This window comes from Amblyomma americanum, chromosome 10 (genome assembly GCF_052857255.1).
Source record: "Amblyomma americanum isolate KBUSLIRL-KWMA chromosome 10, ASM5285725v1, whole genome shotgun sequence".
In the NCBI taxonomy this organism is placed as follows: domain Eukaryota; kingdom Metazoa; phylum Arthropoda; class Arachnida; order Ixodida; family Ixodidae; genus Amblyomma; species Amblyomma americanum.
Genome location: NC_135506.1, coordinates 84,898,839 through 84,920,461, shown reverse-complemented (window position 1 = coordinate 84,920,461; position 21,623 = coordinate 84,898,839). Strand labels below are relative to the sequence as shown.

The 21,623-nt window shown below is 42.4% G+C and overlaps 1 protein-coding gene across 2 annotated transcripts in view; it reads left to right on the top strand.

Moving 5' to 3' along the window:
• The window catches only part of LOC144108820 (uncharacterized), a 33,691-nt gene extending 15,728 nt beyond the window's left edge, over positions 1-17,963 (top strand). The window contains exons 2-4 of one of the 2 annotated variants that reach the window (XR_013309514.1): positions 5,191-5,248; positions 7,711-7,743; positions 12,931-13,371. Coding sequence is in view for 1 of the 2 variants with exons in the window: in XM_077642002.1 (XP_077498128.1) it covers positions 7,719-7,743; positions 17,176-17,576 (426 nt within the window). In the remaining variant the exon portion in view is untranslated. Of the gene's footprint in view, positions 1-5,190; positions 5,249-7,710; positions 7,744-12,930; positions 13,372-17,175 lie in introns of those variants that run through there. The other variant, XM_077642002.1, reaches the window with a different exon arrangement.
• Positions 17,964-21,623: the final 3,660 nt, after the last annotated feature.

Sequence of the window (21,623 nt, the reverse complement as noted above, 5' to 3'; positions counted from 1 at the left end):
CTTATTTAGATGTTACTTTTACTTAATAATACAAAGTAACATCATTTGCTCAAATTGCTGGTCAGAAAGAATCCCGTGATGCAGCCTTGTTATAGGTCAAGCAAATGAAAAACTCCTCTCTATGGGAGTGGACGAGCATGTTGCTATGTATTTTATGATGATGAATTTTATGAACGGATAAGAGAAGCATACAGCCTCACTGAATCAAGAGTCCTTGTGGTATAGACAATCTGCAATGCATTTTGCTGTTACCCGTGACACCACCATAAAGGCCTCGATTATCAGTGCTGAGTAAACCAAGATGTACTCGGGCTATCAGCCGCTGCCTCTGTTTTGCCTAGAAAGACAGCATTAATTTCGGCAAGACTGGACATAACTTTAAATTAGTTTTTGAGCAAAGCAAATGGTGCAGTATCCGTCTCACCCCAGGTGAAAATTTTTTTTGATGGAAACCTACTGGTTCTACTGGAACCAGCAGGAAACCTGCAGCAAAGTTTCACTTGGGACATCTCTTGGACACCTGAACTACACCGTAAGGGAAGAGATAAAGGACGGAGTGAAGAAAAAAGGAAGAAAGGTGCTGTAGTAGAGGTCTCCAGAATAATTTCAAACGCCTGGGGATCTTTAACGTGCACTGACACTGCACAGCACACGGGTGCCTTTTGCGTTTCACCTTCATCGAAACGCGACCGCCATAGTCGATCGGGTTCGACCCCTGCCAGGTACTCCGGCTCAGTAGTGGAGCACCCTAACTACTGAGCCAACGTGGCACGTCTGAACGTAATTGGCTCATAGTAATCGGACTCATATCTGATATTTTGTGCCGCTTCTACTTCCACAGATCTGTAGCAGATGAATAGGTAGTGCTGGTACTGCTTCATAACAGACTGCCACACCACAGTCATGAAGAAGACCCAGATGAAAAAATTAATGGGTGGTTTAGCTTTGATTAAACTGAGGAAGAAGTGGTAGCTTGAAGCAGTAGCTTCACTATGGTTTAGGCTGGTCATGTGTTGTTATGCCATGCTTTGGCCGTTTCTTTGGTCTTTGCCACGCGAACACTGCATGTCGACTTCGTTTGTAGGTGCGCTGCCACTTCTCCCGTTATGTACTCTGTTAAGAAGGGCGCGACGTCGTGCCCTATCATGTAAACACCGTGTTTCGGCTCCTTGGCCTGCCAAGAGGTAGTCACGTGACCTGATTTTGGTTGACCTTGAAATGACCTTGACCTTTGCAATGGCTTCACCAATGACCATTCACTGGTTCTCCAACTTATAAACTGAAGTCTTGACCTTGGCTGACCCTTGAAGGTCATGGGAAGTACATGGCAATCTCAGCCCTTAACCTCTAGTTGTGAAGGTACCGCTTCAAAAGACTGCAGCCCGATGAGGCCATGGGACATTTTCACCAGATGTTAGCGCATCTATCCTTGAGTACAGACACATTTAGCAGTGGCTGGGCTGGCTGGCACGAAATACTTGTGCCACTCAGTGTCTAGTGACTCGATACAGTGGTGTGGATGTGTGTTGCATTTGTGCTGCTACACTCCCATTAATTAGCATACGCAGAAGCTTGAGGATCACTTTGATAAGTGCTGGAATATTCCGGTGCAGCCTCACTTCCATGCAATGCAGTAACCAGCCATGGGTAGCAGGGGAGAGGTGGTGGCAGTAGTGGTGCATTGTATGGGTGGGCATGGTTATGAGCAACAGTGATAAGGCCATGATTACAACGGACATGCTGATGATGAATGTGGATTGCAGCTATGCATCGCTTTCCTGGTGGGCAGATCCTTGTTCCTTTCCTTGAGTTCGCACACAGCTATAAAGGTAGACTCAATATCCTTGTGGCGATTCAGTACATTGCATGGCAAGGTTTAGTCTGCTATTCATCTGTCAACTCAAAGCATTGCACTTCTGTAAAGCGAGGAAGGAGACGCTCACAGCTATAAAGGTAGACTCAATATCCTTATGGCGGTTCAGTACATTGCACGGCAAGGTTTAGTTTGCTTTTATTCTGTCAACTCAAAGCATTGCTTTTCTCTAAAGCCAGGGAGGAGATGATAATAACTGAGTACTAGACAATAATACATAAGTTGGTTTGCTATGGTATATGTGGCATTTAGCATCCTGCATCGAGGTTTTAGAGGAAATGTGGTTGCGCATGATTTCACAGACACTTATACTGAGGATGTCAGGGGTTCAGCACATGATCAGACACTACTTAGAATTGATGACAAAGCAAATATAAGGATGTTAAACAAGTGATATGATGAAAAAAAGTGCACAGAATGGCACACAGCTGTGTCGCAGCAGGTAAGATTCTAGAGTGCCTTGCAGTGTGTAGTAACGCGGTGGATCATTATAGCATTGTCATCATATTTTTGAAGAGCTCTCAAGCTTTTTATCATTCAGTGCTTGCTTACTCACCAGCTTCCCCCATGCTTGTTCTACACGGCTTCAAGGAGCCCGCTAAGGCATGCTACTTCCAACTATATAGATTACAATCAAAGGAGTTGTGTTGGTAGCTGCACTCTCTTGCCTCTGACCTTCATGACTGATGCACTTGATGCTGCCCGGCCTTATGACTCCATTGACAAGTGTGTAACCTCTATCGTGTTGTCAAAGTTTGCTTCCAGTGGCTAACATCTCACGAAGTCGCTGGTAGCATGGTGGCAGACAATGTCTTGCAAGAAGCCCGGTATCATAAATCTTGCGTGGCTGTCTTGAGGCGGCTAGTGGAACAACACTTTTCTGCGCTCTGGCCACCTCTGCACCTCCTCCCTTGTGTTATTCTAGGCTTGTCGCACGACAGAGCTTCTCTTATCACCTGTGCACGAACTCTGCCTATACATGGTTTTGTCATTTAAAAAAAACATGGGTGATAATGGTGACATTATAGTCTCAAAGCATTTCCAATCTCAATGGAGCAGCATTTTAAAAAGTCTGCTGGGCAGACAACGCGTGTTTTGCTGGGTTTGATAAGGCAGTGCAGCTCGCGAAGCACAGTGTTTTATAAGGCAATGGTGCAGACGCGCCAGCTTTCGATGCTTTTCCTTTTTCCTGAGGTAATTGCTTGCTTGAAAAATGCGCCCTTTTTAGGCAGGAAGTGTTGCCAGAATAAAACATGTTCGACAACAAAACCGTGTTGCAGAAGATTCACTGTGCCTTCTTACCTATGTGCGTACACTGTGATGTTGTGGTGTCTAAACTATTTCGTTTTAACGCGCCCACGTTTTCCTGCTGAGTTGTAGACATTCCTGGAAAATCTTAGGAGACTGAACGTAGGACGATGTCTCTTAGGTGAAGTACCCTGTGAGCTCCCGAACTGAGCGGCAATCACACTGGCTTTATGGAGCTTTGGTAGAGACGCAATCATACATATCACTGACTCAGACGGAGGAATTGCCGACAGGCCACTGTAAGGTTAATCCCAGCTGTACATTTACACCACCAGTACCAACAGATGTTCTGGAAACTGCTGATCATGGCAGCGAAAGTCGTTCATTTCTGTTGGCAACCACCACAACCTGAAGTCGGGATAAAGCGGTATTATTTCTGCCACAATGGTAGGCCTGTCTCCTCGTTCATTCTGTCACTGAATGTACAGAAGCACTAGGTATGCATTAATTATATGCCAAACAATATATGCAGTACGAAAGAAGTCTGACCAGGCTAACGGCATTGTCATCGCCTCTTTCTAATTCTATTCCATTCCTTTTATCAGTATACAGTATACTGCCTGAGCAGCACTCGCTCAGGCCAGCCGGAAGTTTGATTCACAGTAGTCTCCAAATTTGCAACACGGTTTTTTCATTATTAAGCATCTTTTATATACATGGTACACTAAATGTGTGCTTTCCAAACTGGTACTTTCATTTTTGCAACTGATACCTAATACCAATAAGCAAAATATATCAAAAGATAGCATTATCTTTAATACTGCCATGCCTGCTGTTCACATTTTGAAGTTTTTAAGCTCACATGAAAATGGAGATTGGTTTTGAGGAAAGGGGACGTGCAGTAGCTATGTCTTCTAGGTGAACACTTCAACCATGCCATGCAGGAGTGGATGGAGGGAGTGAAAGAAGGAAGAGACATAGGAGCACTGTAGTGGAGGGTGCAGGAATAATTGCAACCACCTGGGGTTCTTTAACATGCTCTGATAATGCACTGGACGCTGGTATCTTTCACATTTTGCCTTCATCGATACGCAGCAGCCGCATTCGGAACATAATGGCCAACCTAATTTTAAATATTGATGTCATCAGGTTTAATGGCACATACCTACGGCAGAAGTTTGGCCGGAGTGCATTGTTGAATGATGATGATGATGTCCCCAGGCTTCCGGAACCCTCCGCAGCGGCACCCCTTTCTTCTTTCATGACCACCATCCCCTTTCTCTTGCGGTGCAGTTTGGGTATCCACCGTGATGTGAGACAATTACTGCACCATTTCTTTTCCCCAGAAATCAATTTTCCAAAAACCCAATTAATAAGGGATAGTACTGCTAACACAAAGTCAAATAAACTAGTTTTAACGGGCACTGAATCAGTTGCTTTCTGCACGTGAGGGCTGCCAGGCACACAGACTTGTTTTGATCACCTGCTCTCTCGACACCTTCGACTCACCGCTGGAGCCGTTGAACATCTCGCAGCTATAGTGCATACAGAATACAGTAATGCAAATGAACTATGCCATTAAACTCATTCAACCTCTGTGGATTCAACTCTTCCCGCTTTTAGACAAAAAAAAAATAAGACAGCAGAAGGTATTGATGTCACGTGACTACGTGCCTGACGTCATGCGTTCCGTCATATCAGTTTACCCAATCTACGTTCTCGTCCATACCATATAACCGTGCGCAATCCAATGTGTAATCTCAAGCGGAATCCGAAGTATGTCCTTCGTTTCCATGATCATTGAATGCTGCAAGCAGAACAGTTTTTTCGGTGCTGTCTATATTTGTCCTGGTGAATGCTTTAAGCATGGGACAGACCATCTTTCGCATATAACATTTGTTCGTCATTATTGTCAAAATTGTTTGGCTTTACTAGCGCAAACTTGAAAATGTCGGCTAGGGTTGCAAACTGGTTCACTTGCTCCTTGAGCAGCCACTTCGCCATGCGCCTTTTATTTGTGTAAAATCTGCACCGAGTAAGAGGATTTGATGTTATGTCTTTGCTTACAGCTATGATGGCAGTGACGTGGACGAGGTGAAGTTTTCCACCTGCTGAGTCGCAAAACGGGTGAGTTGCCATTTTTATTTTGTTTTCGATGCTGTCATGCAGCAATTAGTGTAGCTTTCGTATGTAACAGCCAGGCATTCTCTTGAAAATGAAAATTGGTTTTTGAAGAAAGGAAATGGCACAGTAGTTGTCTTTACAAATCTCAGTAGAAAGCTAGCCAAACCACGCAGTAAGGGAAGGGATAAAGGATGAAGTGAAAGGAAGAAAGAGGTGCCGTAGTGGAGGGCTCCAGAATAATTTCAACCACCTGGGGATCTTTAACGTGCACTGGCATCGCACAGCACAGTGGTGCCTTTTGGCACCTTTTCTACCTTTGGCAACCCCAAAGCAGGTGGTGCAGATGACCAGAATATCTAGCGGCGCCCCTCCGCAATGAAAGCGCTGCATGCAACCAGTCAGCAGCATCCCTGCCTAGATTTTAACACGACATTATTAGGGAGCTCGTGTCGAAGAGAATGTGGCGTCTTCATCGTACGTGAGCGGAAAATTCCCAGAGAAGCTACCTAGGAGGTAGACAGGCCAGCTAGGTCAAGTCACATTGTGGCGTCATCACAACGTGCCCAAGCAATTGCGAGCAAACTGTCCACCATGGCAGGTGGCAGTTAAATTAATTATTGGTCGCGAGCAGTTGCTTGGAACAACACCTACTGAACCAGAGACCAGCATATATATATGACGCTTCCCTATGGAACTGCGTGCACCAACTTTCTTTAGCTTTTTGGCCTTTGAGGATACTCGGTTGCCCTGCTCGTCAGCTGTGGTCATCGTTATTGTCTGCCATTTTGTGCGTGCTATTCAATACATTTATTTTGTCTTTCTCTGCTATCTTAACGTCAGGAATGAAAATTGCCATAATAACGATGTTTTTCGCTCTTGTAAAGTGTAAAAAGCATCTTCCTTTCTGGCCACTAATTTCTTTTTGTCAGCACCACCGTGCCTAGCATAGATAAATGCAGGTAAATGGATAATAATCATTGCGAGGGTGAATGATAAAACTGCCCTGCTTGAAATCAAATGATAGTGGAGGCCATTTTTCAAACAGGTATATAGATTAGCGCCACACCGCTGGTAGTGTTTCTATCTGGGTTTCAAAAGGCATGAACGGGAGCGTGCACGCTGGAGCAGTGCTATCTGTGCAGGTCTGTGTTTCAGTAAGTCTTGGCTAGGAAGAGCAACCTGTATCACACATGTCGCACCAGTGGCAGCACCTGCCATTGCAGGGCAGTGACAAAATACAAAAACAAGGCCCTGCAGCCCTATTGCAGTTTTAAACTACTGCCCCTACATCATGTACAAAAGCACTATTCCAAAAACAAACCAATAATACAAAAGCACCTAACTTCGGACGAAGTCGCTGGAGCTCCTCAAAAATAAAGAGTCCTCCTCCAACAGCATCATGAACCAGGCGCGCGTGTGTGGTGTGATCAGTCAACGAAGAACAGAAGTGCAAATGCAGGCTGATAATGATGATAGTGGACATGATTGGAGTATGAATTCAAATAATAAGGCCCCACCCGTTGACTATGTTTGGCCCTGTTCTTCTGGAACAACATTCAAGGTATTGTGTCTTGTCTAGAAGCACCCACAAGAAGTGTACTTGTCTGTGTGTCAACAGTGATGGAACTGTCACTTAACTGTCTTGGTAACCAGAGCATGTTTCGCTTATGCATGCCTTTATGCGTCGGAAGCCTGCTTAAGCAACTAGCCAAAGCGGGTGATGGCAGTGGACAGTGCTGCATTCGAGACAACATATGATGGTGACGTAGAGCCTTCCAGCCTGCAAAGGCAAGTAGTTATTGGAGCAGTTTCTTGAAACAAGCAAATAACTGTGCTACTTATCCAGTGAACACTCCCACCATGACCATGGCTTGTGCACTTGGTGGAAGTGTGAAAACACTAATTTTTGTGCTCAAAACCAGCATAAATCCTGTTTTGGGTAAGAACCAGCATTTTCTGTTAAAATCAACCAGTGCAAAATTTATGATTATATATATTGCATGGGTACTGTGAACAGAATGAAAATGTGGCACTCTTTGAAAACATGGGCCATGGATTATGTTAGCTTAAAGAGCCACTGGTTTGTCCTCAATATTCTTGAAGGCCGTCCTAAATCTACATAGTACGCACTGAAAGAGGAAAAATTGTGTTTATTTTGAACTTTTATGGCTTGTGTTTCTGGTGTCTTGCATGCATCTTATATGAGCTGATAGACGAAATAGTCATGAATTGAATGCAGCCCTCAATAGCTGTTTTTTGAGTGCTAGTGGTAATAGCAGTAACACGGCCGCTATCGAAATTCTTTATCATGCACTGGGCTTATTCCCAATAACTTAGTTGTTAAATTGTACTGTAGTAGATTCTGGTTCATTGCTTAAAGAAGAAAGGTCTGCTGCATTTGGAAGACTAAAGGAAAGTTCTGCTTGAAGATTATGCATTTTCTCCTTTTTTTCTTTACTTTTCAGGCTGCAGCATGGCAGTGAACAAGGCAGCGGACAGTGAGGACAAGTCTCTCATTGCACCAATTTGTAGATTAATCTTGGCCAAGGAATTGTCACTTGTCATCTCCATAGAGTCTCAGTATTGCCTAGAGGGAAAGCAGGCATCACAGTCTATGCGAATTTCTCAGAGCACCATGAACATTGAAAATGCCGGGAAGACTAGGTTTTCTGCTTGATTTGGGTAGCATTGGGCCAAAAACATAGATTCTGCTTTTGAATTGGCAGCTGCATCACGATGCTCTCTTCAGTCTGCACATGCAATTATTTCAGTGGTGCCTTTTTATCTACCTAAATAAACTTAACGTAAGTGTTAGGCTGGTATCAGAACATTTTTCAGCATTTATTCAAGGTTTGCCTCAAGATTCAAGGGCCACAGAAAGGGGTGTTTGGGCTTGGCTTTAAAATGCTTGCATTATTTAGTATACAGGCCACTGAGCGTCCATGCCGCATACGAGACCTCAAAAGCGAGCGGGAAATTTGCAATAAATTTCTTTTAAATTCCCGATTGTGCACCTCGCCGCGATGCGCGGGGCTGGGCTTGCGCACAAAAACCTGGGAGATGACGTCACATCTTGCAAATAAAACCAGCAGCCAGGGGTTATCATTGGTTCACAGTGCCAAATTCTTTCAGATGTCACGCGCTACCGTGGCCGCGGCCACTCCTCGTGCACCGCCGCCGGCGGATGTAGGGGAAGGGGCCGAGTGAGTGGGGCTGGCTGAGGAGCGCCGTTTTGGCATGCGAGAGGAGAGGGAAAGGCACGAAGACGCGGCAGTTCAATTTTTGTCTGCATATCACTCATCTTTCACTAAACGCATTAAAATATTTCTTGCTGGAGGATAATTATGAACTGTCTTAACATCCCAGATATTTCGTACCTTTATTGAGACCCCCTTTCTGGGTCCCTTTCAGCCTTACTGTTATGGCTGAATCCACATTACATGGCCAACAATAGCCAAGCCAAACACGAAGCTTCATCTTCCCTGTACTCCCGTGCCTCTTTATGGTAGAAGAAGTGCTGCGCTGTCTGGTTTCCCACTGGACAATATTAAGAAGCCTTTTGCAAACTCACCTTACTCTGATGGAGCCTGCTGAAGAGTGTCTCGGCGTTCTTAATCTTATGTACTGCGCATACAGAGAGGATTACTACAAAGCTGGCACTTTTGTTGAGCTTTATATATGGTGCCTTGCAGGACTAGTGAGGCCAGATTACAAACATTGAGAACTAAAGATTGTAGGATGTATAACAGCTGTCCAAATGGCTTCCAGAGATTGTGTTTATCATGCATATTTCCTGCTTATTAAGGTGCTCATCCAGAATTATCTCTGTATTAACTCCATTTCCTTGAGAAGTTGAATAGTGATCATGTTCACAGGTGAGTACAGAAACCTTGTGAGGGAAAGTTTGTTGCTTGTCCAATGTATATTGTGGAAACCTCCAAGGTGAGATAAATTCAGTGACAAATTACTCACCAAATAGAAATTAAAAGGGTTCGAATTCGAAGAGCTTATATGGGTCGAATGTGTTACACTTGCAGATAAAGCATGAGAAGTCTTTTTGTGCTAGCATTTGAAATGGTGGCGTAATCACCAAACAAAGCCGCTTGAGCGTTGAGGCTTCTCCGCAGTGTAGAACGCCAGCCAGGGGCTGCACTGATGACGTCATGTATGGCGGTGCTACATTTCCTGTGAAGCTTGAAGGAAGAACACTGAACATCACTGAAGTTAAAGCTCATGGCGTGTTGTATGATGACATTGTATAACACATGGCAGTATGTGAGCAGAGGCAGCGAAAATCCTAAATGTTGCTGACAACGACATCACGAGTTTCTCTGCATTTCTTTTGTGCAGTAAGGAGAAGCCTGAGCATAACCGGAACTTTACTGGTGATTACATCACCATTTTAACGTCTACAACAAAACTGATTGGCATGTTTTAAACGAGAAGCTCCATATATTTGAATCCCTGAATCTCGAGTTCAAACAATTTCCTCTTCCCTTTATTCTGTTGCCATTATCTGCTGGGCCCCACTTGTGTGTATTTTGTTACACCTAACTCCCATTGGCAACACAATATTCCACAAAGGTCCCAATACTATTAACATCACCAGATTCGAGCTGATGTTAACAAAAGTGCTTTAATAAGGCTTTGCTGCGGTGCAGATTGTCTAGCAGGCACTTTCATTTGTTGTAGCTGTCATAGCATAGAATAATGGCTTTACACACACCTGCTTAGAATGTTGCCATCGTGAAATACATGCTTTTTAATCGTATCAAAAATGGCAATATTTAAGAATACATCTTGCACCTATGAAATTTTTTTCTCTGATATTTTTCATTGTTTTCAGCAGTGGTGAGAAGTCGGTGTGACAGATAATATATAGTATGCTGCTAACTGCATATTTTTCCTGAACAGCATTGATCAAAACTTGTGTAGTTGCTCAGAATATTTGTAGCTTCTTTTACTTGCTGCTAAGTCACTGTTTTTTCTATGCTCCCCTCGATGCAGTGCAGCTGGTTGAAGTGTGTGTCAGCTGTTACTACCATGTACGCTGTATATTTGTTGATTGTTGCAACAGACTGTGGTCTTGTATTTTATGAAATCATGTTTTATAATTTGCTTATGATAATATGGATATATGTCACAGGTTAATCACTCCTGTTGAAAGAGGCACATTAATCTGGCATGCTGTACCGTTTATGTGAAAATCAAACTGCACCTCGAGGTTTTCCTGAGGTGCAATGGTAGGCATTTTCTTGAAGCTGTCTTTTTTTTTTAATAAGGAAAAAGGTGTTCCTAATAAGTTTCCTATGAGTGACCCCAGATTGTGGAGTGTGTGACATTTGGCCAAATTACACTAAAGCATCGCCGAGTGGCTGGGCACACTGCTGTATCGAGACGGCATTTGGCATCTACATTTCATGCCTGTGAGGGTCCTCTTCCAACACTGTTTTCATGATTGACTCTATTTACATGGCATGTGGTAAAGTGACAGTCAGAATCAATTCAAGAACCCTCACAACTTGTGCCGGGGTCCAGTAACCGCTCCTGGTTGAATGCAAAATTACTGTTCTTCTGCGTACGAAAATAAAGCTTTGGTGGCAGTTCTAACAGCCGGGTGCCTCGTGTGGTGAAGCAGCAGTGCACTTTCAACTGTTCATTCATATTTTCAGCCTTTTGTCGCTAATACTATAACTATACATTTGTCGCTAACTGATCATAGTTCCTGCATTTATGGTTTTTAAGCACTTGCAGTCATATTTAAGACTTGAGTAGAATGCATTGTCATGCTGCTTGGTGCATTCGTTTTCCTGGCTTGTGTTTATTTCATTTGTGAAACCTTTTTCATTGCCTTCTTTATCCACGCTTCCTTCTACATTGCTGGAGTAGTTTGATTCAATCAGCTGTGAATTGGAGTCGAATGCACATTGAACCCATATATGCCGAAACTTCGTAAATATAGAAAAGTTTGAAAGATCTTTTGATATAAAATATTTATTTCACTTCACATTTCATTATCAACCTTTTATAGGTGGAAATATTTTTCCCAACACAAAATTTTGAGCCATAATACAATGTAGGGTACTAAGCCAGTTCGCTACCTGTTACATGTGGTAAAACTTCAAAGGCCTGCCAACTTTAAAATCACATTTGTAATCACATATCATGATTTCCTTATGGCAATGTGCAAAATTATTTGTTCTTGCACAGTTAGTTACTGCGTAAGTTTGACTGTGCAAAAAAGCGGGGTTCTACATGTTGGACGGCAGGCATATATGGATTAACATGAACGGATAAAGTGCAGTTGTAACAGAGGCAGAATGTTTGTCGTCTTCTGTAACCTTCCACAGTGCACAGAAGGAAGAGCAGCAAGCGAGGTTGGTTACATTGCACTGTCAATGTCCTTCTGGCATATGTAGAAACAAAACTCTTTTTCTTGATAAGGCAATATTACTCCCTTATTGCATATCTACTCCACCTTGGGGGATTCCCCTTATACATTTGACCAATACTGTTCCCACTTCGAGTTATTGATCACTTCACTCTCACCCTACCACAATCTTGCCATCCCGGTTAGCTCAGTTGGTACAGCGACTACTGCGGTGAAGTGGTGGTCCTCGGTTTGAGCCCCGGACCAGGATGAATTTTTCTTTATCTTTGTAGCCTTTTGGCTGAGCTTGAGTAGATGCCGTTGAGTAATTACTGCCTTATTTTAAATCTACTCCACCGTGGGGGATTCCCCTAAAACATTTGACCAACTTCTTGCTTCCATTTCCATGTTTTTCAATGTTGCATGCATGGTGTCATGTACTTTGTTCTGCTTTTGGGTTGTATGCAAAAATGGTATTATAAAGAAACTTGCATGCGAAGAATGATCATTCGTGCCAGATTAGGTGTCCTTGTTAACGTTTCTATTTACTCCCACGGCTTTACCTGATATTTTTCTGGCACACTGCACGCATTTTAGTTACTCAAATGTGATTGCTAAAGCTGCTTATTCTTTAAACATCCATTTGCGGTTATCTCACATTGTTTCTAAAGATGTGGTAAAGCATATATGTGAATTTTAACCATGAGTCTTTGTTGTGAAGAAAATAACTTTATTCTTTTATGGCTCAGCCTGCTACTAGGTTGAATGCCATTTTTACGCATGGCTACTGGAAATACTAGTAACTCAGAATAGGTGTGTGAAGCAGTTAGAATGGCTCAAAAAGTTGAGTGGGCAGTTCGTGCCTGTGATTAATTTTGTCACATTTTTTGTTTTGGTTCTTTTTATACAAATCCAATAAGATAATGAAAATGTGACAGGCTGCATGGACTATATACTGCTTCATGTGCCTTTCTTTTGTTAACACTTATCACAAGTTATATAGGGACCATTCGTGCTTGGAGATTTTAGTTCAGTAGCAGTTTAAGCAGTCTTTTAAAAATAGGTTGCTTGTAGCCTGTCATGATTGTGTGAGATCCATACAAACACAAAAAATAGCAAAGATTTTGGCTCCAGCTTAAGTTTTCTTTAATACTTCCTCTCCATGACACCATTTGTGCCACCAGAATAACAAGACCGACCCCAGTAAGAGTATCCTTTGCATCAATTCACTGTTCTTAAAAGGTCTGCTAGCTATGATAATTGCATTGAGGCAACTGTGCACCTGACTTCACTTATAGTTGACTTCATTTTGCAGGCCCAATTGGAGTTAACAGCAGCTGTAGCTCATCTGAACAACAACTGCAAGCAGGAAAGAAGTGACACCTGTGCCTTGATTGTGGCTATGCCACAAATGTACACAAAGCCTACATGGACCACCAGAGAGGGCACACATCAGAAAGCGCCTCTTTCAGTGCAGCCATTGCAACAAGGGCTTCAGACTGCCCGCCAATTTTAAAAAACACCTGTTTATTCTTATGGGCAAGAGGCTGCACCAGTGAATTCACTGCAGGAAGATTTTCATAGAGCGTAGCAACCTAACCTTGCAAGACACCTTTGCACCTACAAGTGTGAGAGGCTACACCAGTGCAGTTATTGCACAAAGACCACATTCGCATCCACACATCCGGGAGGCCGTACCATTGCCATCTTTGTTCCATGGCTTTGGCAGCAAAGTCATACATGGATTGTCATTTGCAATGCCACACTAAGGGAACACTCTCTCTGCATAAAAGTGTTTTAAATATTGCAATGGTATTTCAATGATTATGTTTACTTTGTGTGTTGCATGGCATAAAATTTTTAGAGTTAATAGATGCCGTATATTTGAAGGTTGCTTCTATAGAGTACTTGCTTCCCAAAATGAACTGTGGGTAGTGGCATCCAAGGAACCTGCTGTCCTTGAATGGATGTGTTTTCTGTGTATTAAGGCTTTATTTTATTTTAAATTATTTTTTACAAGCATGCTGTTTGAGTCTTGCATGCTGACTTGAGCATCAGTGTTGAAGAAACCTGTTTCGGAAAATCAGACAGGCCATGCAGGGGATATGCTTTGAATACCTATTTCTGGCAAAATATGCTTACCTTTTTATAATGAAATAGTAGAAAAATTCCTTTTACAGGAAAGGCAGCCCTTGAACGAGATTTTCTTTGTTTGCACCATGTGAATGGGAAATGTGGCCCGTGCATTGAAACAATGCCACATATCTTAGATACTGCGAAATGAATCCTGTCTTTGCTGGCTTCATTTAATTGCTTGCTCTGCTTCATGCCTTGCTACATGAAGTGCGTCTTTTGCTGTGATTGTTCGTGTTTGCTGCTCGTCCTTTTGTGTTTACAATGAATTAAATGCATGTTTCGCTGACACACTTGCACTCAATGATTGCAGCAGGAGTTAAATAAACTTAATTTTCAATTTCAGTGCAGAAATAACACCCATGCGTGATATCTTTTGTAAATGTACATAATGCACTAGGGTCATCAAAGCTTCTAAATAACTATGGTACCTGAAACACACTGCACATTACAACTCCAGATGTAAGGTGCCTCACATATAAAATGCTCAGAGCATAATTGAATATGCCAAAATAATATGACATCCTTACACCGCAACCAATTGCTCCAAACTTGATAGGATACAGCTGCTTTCTGCAGCGTTTTCTTAGAATAAATTTCGCTACAAATGTCCTTCAACAGAACCGTGTAAACAATCTCAACTAGTGGCACTAGAAGCCAGAGCCGTGTATGAAAAATTGAAAGCCCTTTATTTTTTGCAACTTTCTCAAAATATGCAAATCAAATTGCTTTGAAATCAAAACCAATGAAACATCATGGTATCGCTATAGTAAGTTCATTCCATTACCGACCATACGAAATGATTGTTTAAAGTTTGGTTACTTTTCGCAAAACTGCAGACTGGAACTCTCTTCCAGACTTGTTTTGTTCACATCATTAAATGAATACCTGCATCATTTAGATAAGTTTGTATATGGCACTAACTCAAAACAGCAGGGTTTTGTGGTTTTCGAATCGAGCTGTTGTCTTGGTTCCTGATGTGATGCAGTTTGTTTGTTCATGTGTGCATTTAGTGGCTATTTTCTTTTAGCTGTTGTATAGCTACTTTTTTGAACACGTCTGTTCTTGCAGTGCCAATTTTGCTGTTGATCTGACTGCTTTTCCACTCTTGTTAAAGCCCCATTTGGGGCTGCTAGTATTAATAAATGAAAAAAAATGGACCGATTAGCAAGCATTGGTGGTCACATTCTTCTGGCAATGTGTTTTAAAAATGGGGCTTGAAACCGGAGAAAATATGATTCCGTTTCTTGCTTGTGAATTCCGGTCACTGTGCAAGTTGGAAAAACTGCTATGTTTTGGCCTAGTAGACATTACATTTGCACCAACCAATCAGCAGGTGTGTTCCATGTGTTCATGCAGATTCCTCTGGTGTTGCAAGGTGTTTAATGTTTTTGTACCTAATGCTGTTACACACAGTACTAGGTTTCGTAAAAACTGCCGTTTAATTAAACATCAATGTGCAGTGTTCATGTTTTTGGTTGCTGTACTTGTTGTTCTGGGTGTGGTAAAATGAAGCTACACTATTGCATTTTTCTCGTTTATGTCTTTGCAGAAGTTTTTTCTATCATTTCACATTGTACTGAATTCTGTGTGATATTCTTTTATCAGCTTTATCATCTGCCTTTTCATCCATACAGTAATTTCTTGCAGGATATTGCGTGACAGCACTGTGATGGTTAGAAGTAACAATAATGACAGTTTTTACTCGACATTATTAGTAAAGAAATATGCTCGGCAACTACAGGCATTTACTTGTTAACAACCCACTAGTTAGGGCAGGTAGTAACCGCAGATCTGGATCAGTAGTGAAATAACTAGACTAAGAAGAAATAGAGCGCAGTGCATTTGGCAGGTTCTCTCAGATTACGAATGACAGTTTACAAATATCTTTCAAGAAACAAATAGATGACAGCTGTATCTTAGCAGTACTTCTCTAAGGGGCAGAAACGTGAAGGCTAATGAAAAGGGTTCAACTTAAGTCCGTGCAGCAAGCTGTGGGAAGCTAAATGATAGGTTTAACTTTAAAAGACAGGAAGAAGACTTATTGGGTCAGGGATCAAACATGGGTTAATGACTCCTAGTCGAAATCAAGAGGAACAAATGGGTTTGGCCAGGGCATGAAATGCAAAGGCAAGACAATTAATGCACATTATGGGTAACAAACTGGATTTCATGGAAAGGAAAGCATAGCAGGAACAGATGAGATTAAGTTAGGTGGGCAAAAAGTTAGATGGCAGATGAGATTAAGAAGATTGAGGGGATAGAGCGGCTGCAGCTGGCAAAGTACAGGGTTAATTGGAGAGATGTAGGAGAGGCCTTTTTCCTGCAGCGGCCATAGTTAAGCTGGCGGTGATGATGATGAACCTGTGTTCAGCACTCTGATTTATGCCTGACAGCTTTTTTTGCAACTGTTTTGACATGTTTAGGAAAGCTTAATTACTGTGTGCTTCAGCAACAACAGTGGTTTCAAGCCTGATGCTTCTAAAATTCATGTTTGTTGTCTTGTGTTCGAAGGGAAGTGATACAAAAAAGAGTTCCGTGCTGTAGAGCATAAGCTTCCACTTTCTGATGGCTCAGTGCCTGCTAATTTTCCACTATCAGAACATGCCCCTTTTCTCATAAGCAATGGAAGGCATTAAAAATTTTCATGCATCATCATAATCATCAACTACAGGGCAAAGGCCTCTCTCATGTCATTTCAATTAACCGTGTCCTTTGCCAGCTGCGCCCAACCTATGCCTGCAAACTTCTTAATCTCATGTGCCCATTTTACGTTCTGCCACCCCCTGCTACGCTTGCCTTCTCTTGGATCCACTCCGTTACCCTTAAGGACCAGCAGTTATCTTGCCTTCGAATCACATGCCCTGCCCATGCCCATTTCTTTTTCTTGATTTTGACTAGGATGTCATTAACCCGTGTTTGTTCCCTCATCCACTCTGCCTGCGTCCGATCCCTAAACGTTACACCTACCATTTTTCTTTCCATGGCTCGCTGCGTTGTCTTAAACTAAGCTGAACCCTTTTCGTTAACTTCACATTTCTGACGTGTAGGTGAGTACTGGTAAGATACAGCTGTTGTACGCTTTTCTCTTGAGAGATATTGGCAAACCGCCAATCATGATCTTTGTAAACCTGCCATGTGCACTGTATATATACAGTCATTCTTAACATTTTTAGGTACAATTTTTTTCCACGATCTTTTTGCTTTAATATGGTGTTTATAGCTTCTGTGCTGACCAAGAATGCATGGCATGTTAAGAATATTTTTTAAATTAACCTTTGGTTTATTAGTCCTGATACCAGATGTGCTATGTTGAGAGTGTCCTAACACTTAACTCTTCTTGAGAGGGTGTCAGGTGCTCTCAGTTCAGCGAAGCATGCCTGTCACTTTTTGCTAAATACTGTATATGTATTTTTTTATCATGCAGGCTTCGTCACAGCACCTGGTCGCTACAGCTCGTCCCCTCAACAAATATCACAAGCAGGAAGGCAAGGGTATCTGTGCCCTGAGTGTGGCTACTCCACACCGAAATGCACAACCTTCAAGAACCACCAGAGGACACACACTGGGCAGCGCCCCTTCCGGTGCAGCCATTGCGACAAGGCATTCAGTCAGAAAACCACTCTGACATATCACCTTCGCATGCACACAGGCGAGAAGCCATACCAGTGCAAACATTGCGGCAAAGCCTTCTCAAGGAGTGGCAGACTTACTGAGCACCTTCGCTTGCACACAGGCGAGAAACCGTACCAGTGCCATTTGTGTCCCATGGTCTTTGTTACAAATTCGCACCGCAGATATCATGTCCAATCCCACAAGAAGAAGTAGATTTTCTTGCTGGTGGCATCTTGTGTACCTTCAGAATATTTTCAACTGAAGCCATCTGCTGTTTATTAATTATGGTGAGCATCCTGTCAGAATTTTGTGGTGCAGTGTTAAGCAGCCACTGTGCATTTTAGGAGTCTACCAGTTTGGCTAACAGGTCTTTGTTAAAAGGATACAGGCAGTTAATTTGACAGGCACCATCTTGGCAAAGCCTCTTACTGTTCTGATATTTCAGCAAAGTTAGGAGATGTAATAAACTTGGGTTAATGCCCAAATTGATTAATTCCAATTCAGGCATTAAAGGGTTAATGACTGAACAGTATAGCATCTCACAAATAAATGTGAGCAATGGAGTCAAAGCTCATTGGCCATAGGCAGATGTGTTTGCTGCGTATGATTGTTTCCTTTTGCTTTAAAGTACAGCAGTTTGTGCGGGAAAAGTTGCGGTGACAGCATTTTTTTTTGTGTTAGCATCAAGTATATGCGAATGGTAATTCCATTTTGGGAATGATGCATTGCAGTTTTATTTTTAGAAGGTATGGGGAAATTCAGCGTTGTTTTTAGTCCATTATGATGCAATTATTGTGCAAATGTATCAGTTGTTCCAAAAATCTGTGCTGTGTCTTGTGGTGCCCCTGCAACGCGGAGCTAGACTATACAGGAGGTGAAACTCCCATCTGCGCGAGCGAGCACAGGCGACCAGATAAAGTCACAATTGTATGCGCCGATGGGGACGCATGCAGTGGCGGCGCCTTGCGGCGCCTCGTAGAAGCAGCAGCAAAAAAGAAATTAAAAATGCAGCGCCCAGGCAGGCGGCTCCGGTGGCGCGCGCTCAAAGAAGACGGCAAGCAGACGAAATTGGTGTTTGCTTCAGCGGGCATGCCGTGACGTTGTATTTCAGTAGTTTCTTTCCAGGCCGCCAGGCACCACTAGCAGGATAGTGGCGCCACGGGCTTTTTCGTGTCGCTGCAGATGGCGGAGTTCCCACTCCTTATAGTCTTCCTCCGTGCCCTGCAAGCAATGTTATGCATTGTATGAATTTTTCATTATTTCTGTGAGGGCTTTATTTTAATTTCTGCTATCTAAAGGGTGCCAGGTGAATTTTCTGATGAAAAATATGTTGAAACATGTATTGTTCCACCATACTCCCAGGTAATATCTATAAGGTGTGCCATAGTTCTACAGTGAATGATGGTAAAAGATCTTGGTTTCCCAGCATGAACTTGAACTGCCAATGATACCATGCTGGCAGCTGACTGGCAGTGATCAAATATGCTTACTGTGTTGTAAGAAAAATGAAATGAAAATTGGTTTTTGAGTAAGGGAAGGAGTGAAAGAAGAAAGGAAGAGATGCCATAGTGGAAAGCTTCTGAATAATTTTTACTACCTGTAGATCTTTAACGTGCACTGACATTACGCAGCACATGGGTGCCTTTTGCATTCGCCCCCATCAAAACGGGGCCGCCGCGTTGGGGTTCAAACCCGGGTACTCTGGCTCAGTAGTCAATTGCCTTAATCACTGAGCCAATGTAACGGGTATGTGTTGTACTGGCCAGTAAAGCCATTCTCACTCGAGAATTCATTGGAAAGCACTCTGCTTGCATCCATCCCCAGCTATGCGGCCCCAGTCGATATTGCACGACAGGTTTTCTCTGTATACTTCATCATTGCAGGTTGACATATATACTGCCCCCAGCATGGCCTCACAGTAGTATTAATGTGACAGCATTAGAAGGTCGATTCTTGAGAAAAGCCAAAAAGTGTTCTGTTCTATTTGTAGAAAAAAGCATTAAAAAAATGCATGAGATAGGATGAAAATCCTGGCTAAAGCTGATGTATTTTTTCTCTTTACTTTTCAGGTTGGAAGTTCATGTTTTCATCTTTTTTGATGCAGTGCAAGTTTCTGCTGCACCAGTTTGTCGCTTTCTCATTGCCAGGCCACTATTACTCACCTGCGTCGCGCCATATTGAACAGATTAAGAGGAAATCTCGGTTTCATTTTGTGTGCCACTCCTAATTGTTCACTCTTCATGATGCCTTGCAGGACAGAAAAACCATGCTTCAGGTTCTATTCTTGTGTTTGCTGTTGCAGGTTAAAATTAGTTTTCGGTTTTTCCGAGCCACTTTCACATCACGTGCATTAAAAGGGTTCTTCACATTTTATTATGCAAGTTATTCCCTTCCCATCTTGTTAAGACATTCAATCTCATGCTTTACTTTGGAAGTTTCTAGTGAATTTCTACAGTGCCAGCACTTCTTTATTACAAGCTGATTTGGTTTTTGCTTCTTTATGACGCATGCAGCAATTTTGTGCAGCCTGTTATATCATTATGTTTAAATAAAAAAAGAATTAAAAGGACGGACAACTGAGTCTTAAGGGTCCAGTTTTTTTTGGTGCACACTTGGTGGAAGTGTGAAAACACTGAAATTTTGTGCTCAAAAACCAGCATAAATCCTGTTTTGGGTAAGAATCGGCAGTTTCTGTTACAGTCAGCGAGTGCAAAATTTATGATTATATATATATTGCATGGACGCTGTGAACAGAATGAAAATGTGGCACTATTTGAAAACATGGGCCATGGATTATGTTAGCCTAAAGAGCCACTGGTTTGGCCTCAGTATTCTTGAAGGCCGTTCTTAATCTACATACTACGCACTGAAAGAGCAAAAATTGTGTTTATTTTAAACATTTACTGCTTGTGTTTGTGGTGTGTTGCATGCATCTTTTATGAGGTGATAAACGAAATGGTCATAAATGGAATGCAGCCCTCAGGAGCGGTTTTTCGAGTGGTAGTGGTAATAGCAGTAACACGGCCGCTATCGAAATTCTTCATCATACACTGGGCTTATTCCCAATCGCTTAGTTGTTAAACTGTACTGTAGTAGATTCTGGTTCATTGCTTCAGGAAGAAAGGTCTGGTGCATTTGGAAGACTAAAAGAAAGTTCTGCTTGAAGATTATGCATTTTCTTCTTTTTTTCTTTAATTTTCAGGCTGCCGCATGGCAGTGGACATGGCAATGGACAGTGAGGACAAGTCTCTCATTGCACCAATTTGTACATTAATCTTGGTCAAGGGAATGTCACTTGTCCTCTCCACAGAGTTTTTCAGTATTGCCTAGAGGGAAAACAGGCACCACCGTCTATGCGAGTTTCTTAAAGAGCACTTCATCAACCGTGAAAATGCCGGGAAAACGAGGTTCGTGCTTGGTTTGGGTAGCGTTGAGCCAAAAACATGGATTCTGCTTTTGAATCAGCAGCTGCATCACGATGCTCTCTTCAGTCTGCACATGCAATTATTTCAGTGGTGCCTTTTATCTACATAAATAAATTTATCCCAAGTGTTAGGCTGGTATAAGAACTTTTTTCAGCATTTCTTCAAGGTTTCCCTCAAGATTCAGTCACTGTTATGGCTGAAATCACGTTTCATGGCCAACAATAGCAGAGCCAAAGACAAAACCTCATCTCAGTACTCCTGTGCCTCTCCATGGTAGATGAAGTGCTGCGCTGTCTGGTTTCCCACTGGACAATATTAAGAAGTAGGGGTGTGCGAATATTGAAATTTTCGAATACGAATCAAATACGAATATGAATAAAAAATGGCTTCAAATATCGAATACCTGGTCAGCACGAATAATTCAGAAAAGATAAACAGCAAGCATTGTTGCTCATATATCTTTAAAAATAGTGTATCACCTTTGCAACTGAAATAAAGAAAAGTAGACTGCTTGAGCACGTATTAAAAAAAAAGCGTGATGTGCGCAGAAATGTACACTACTTAAATGAACAGGATAACAGTATCCAACCTGCAATGTAGCCAGGCAAAATGAAATCCATGACATGACATGAGTGGAAACAAAAATAACATGATCGCTAGTAAAGCCTCATTAATTCGAAGGTCGGTCTATAAAGTGCCCCGCTGCCCCCCCCCCCCCCCCCCAGCCCCCCAAAGAAAAATCTACTGAAAATGCGGTAGTTTTATGAGGCGGCTGTATCGTGCTAACATCTGCAATCCTGTGACGAACACCGAGTTTCGGCGTGCTGGAAGACAT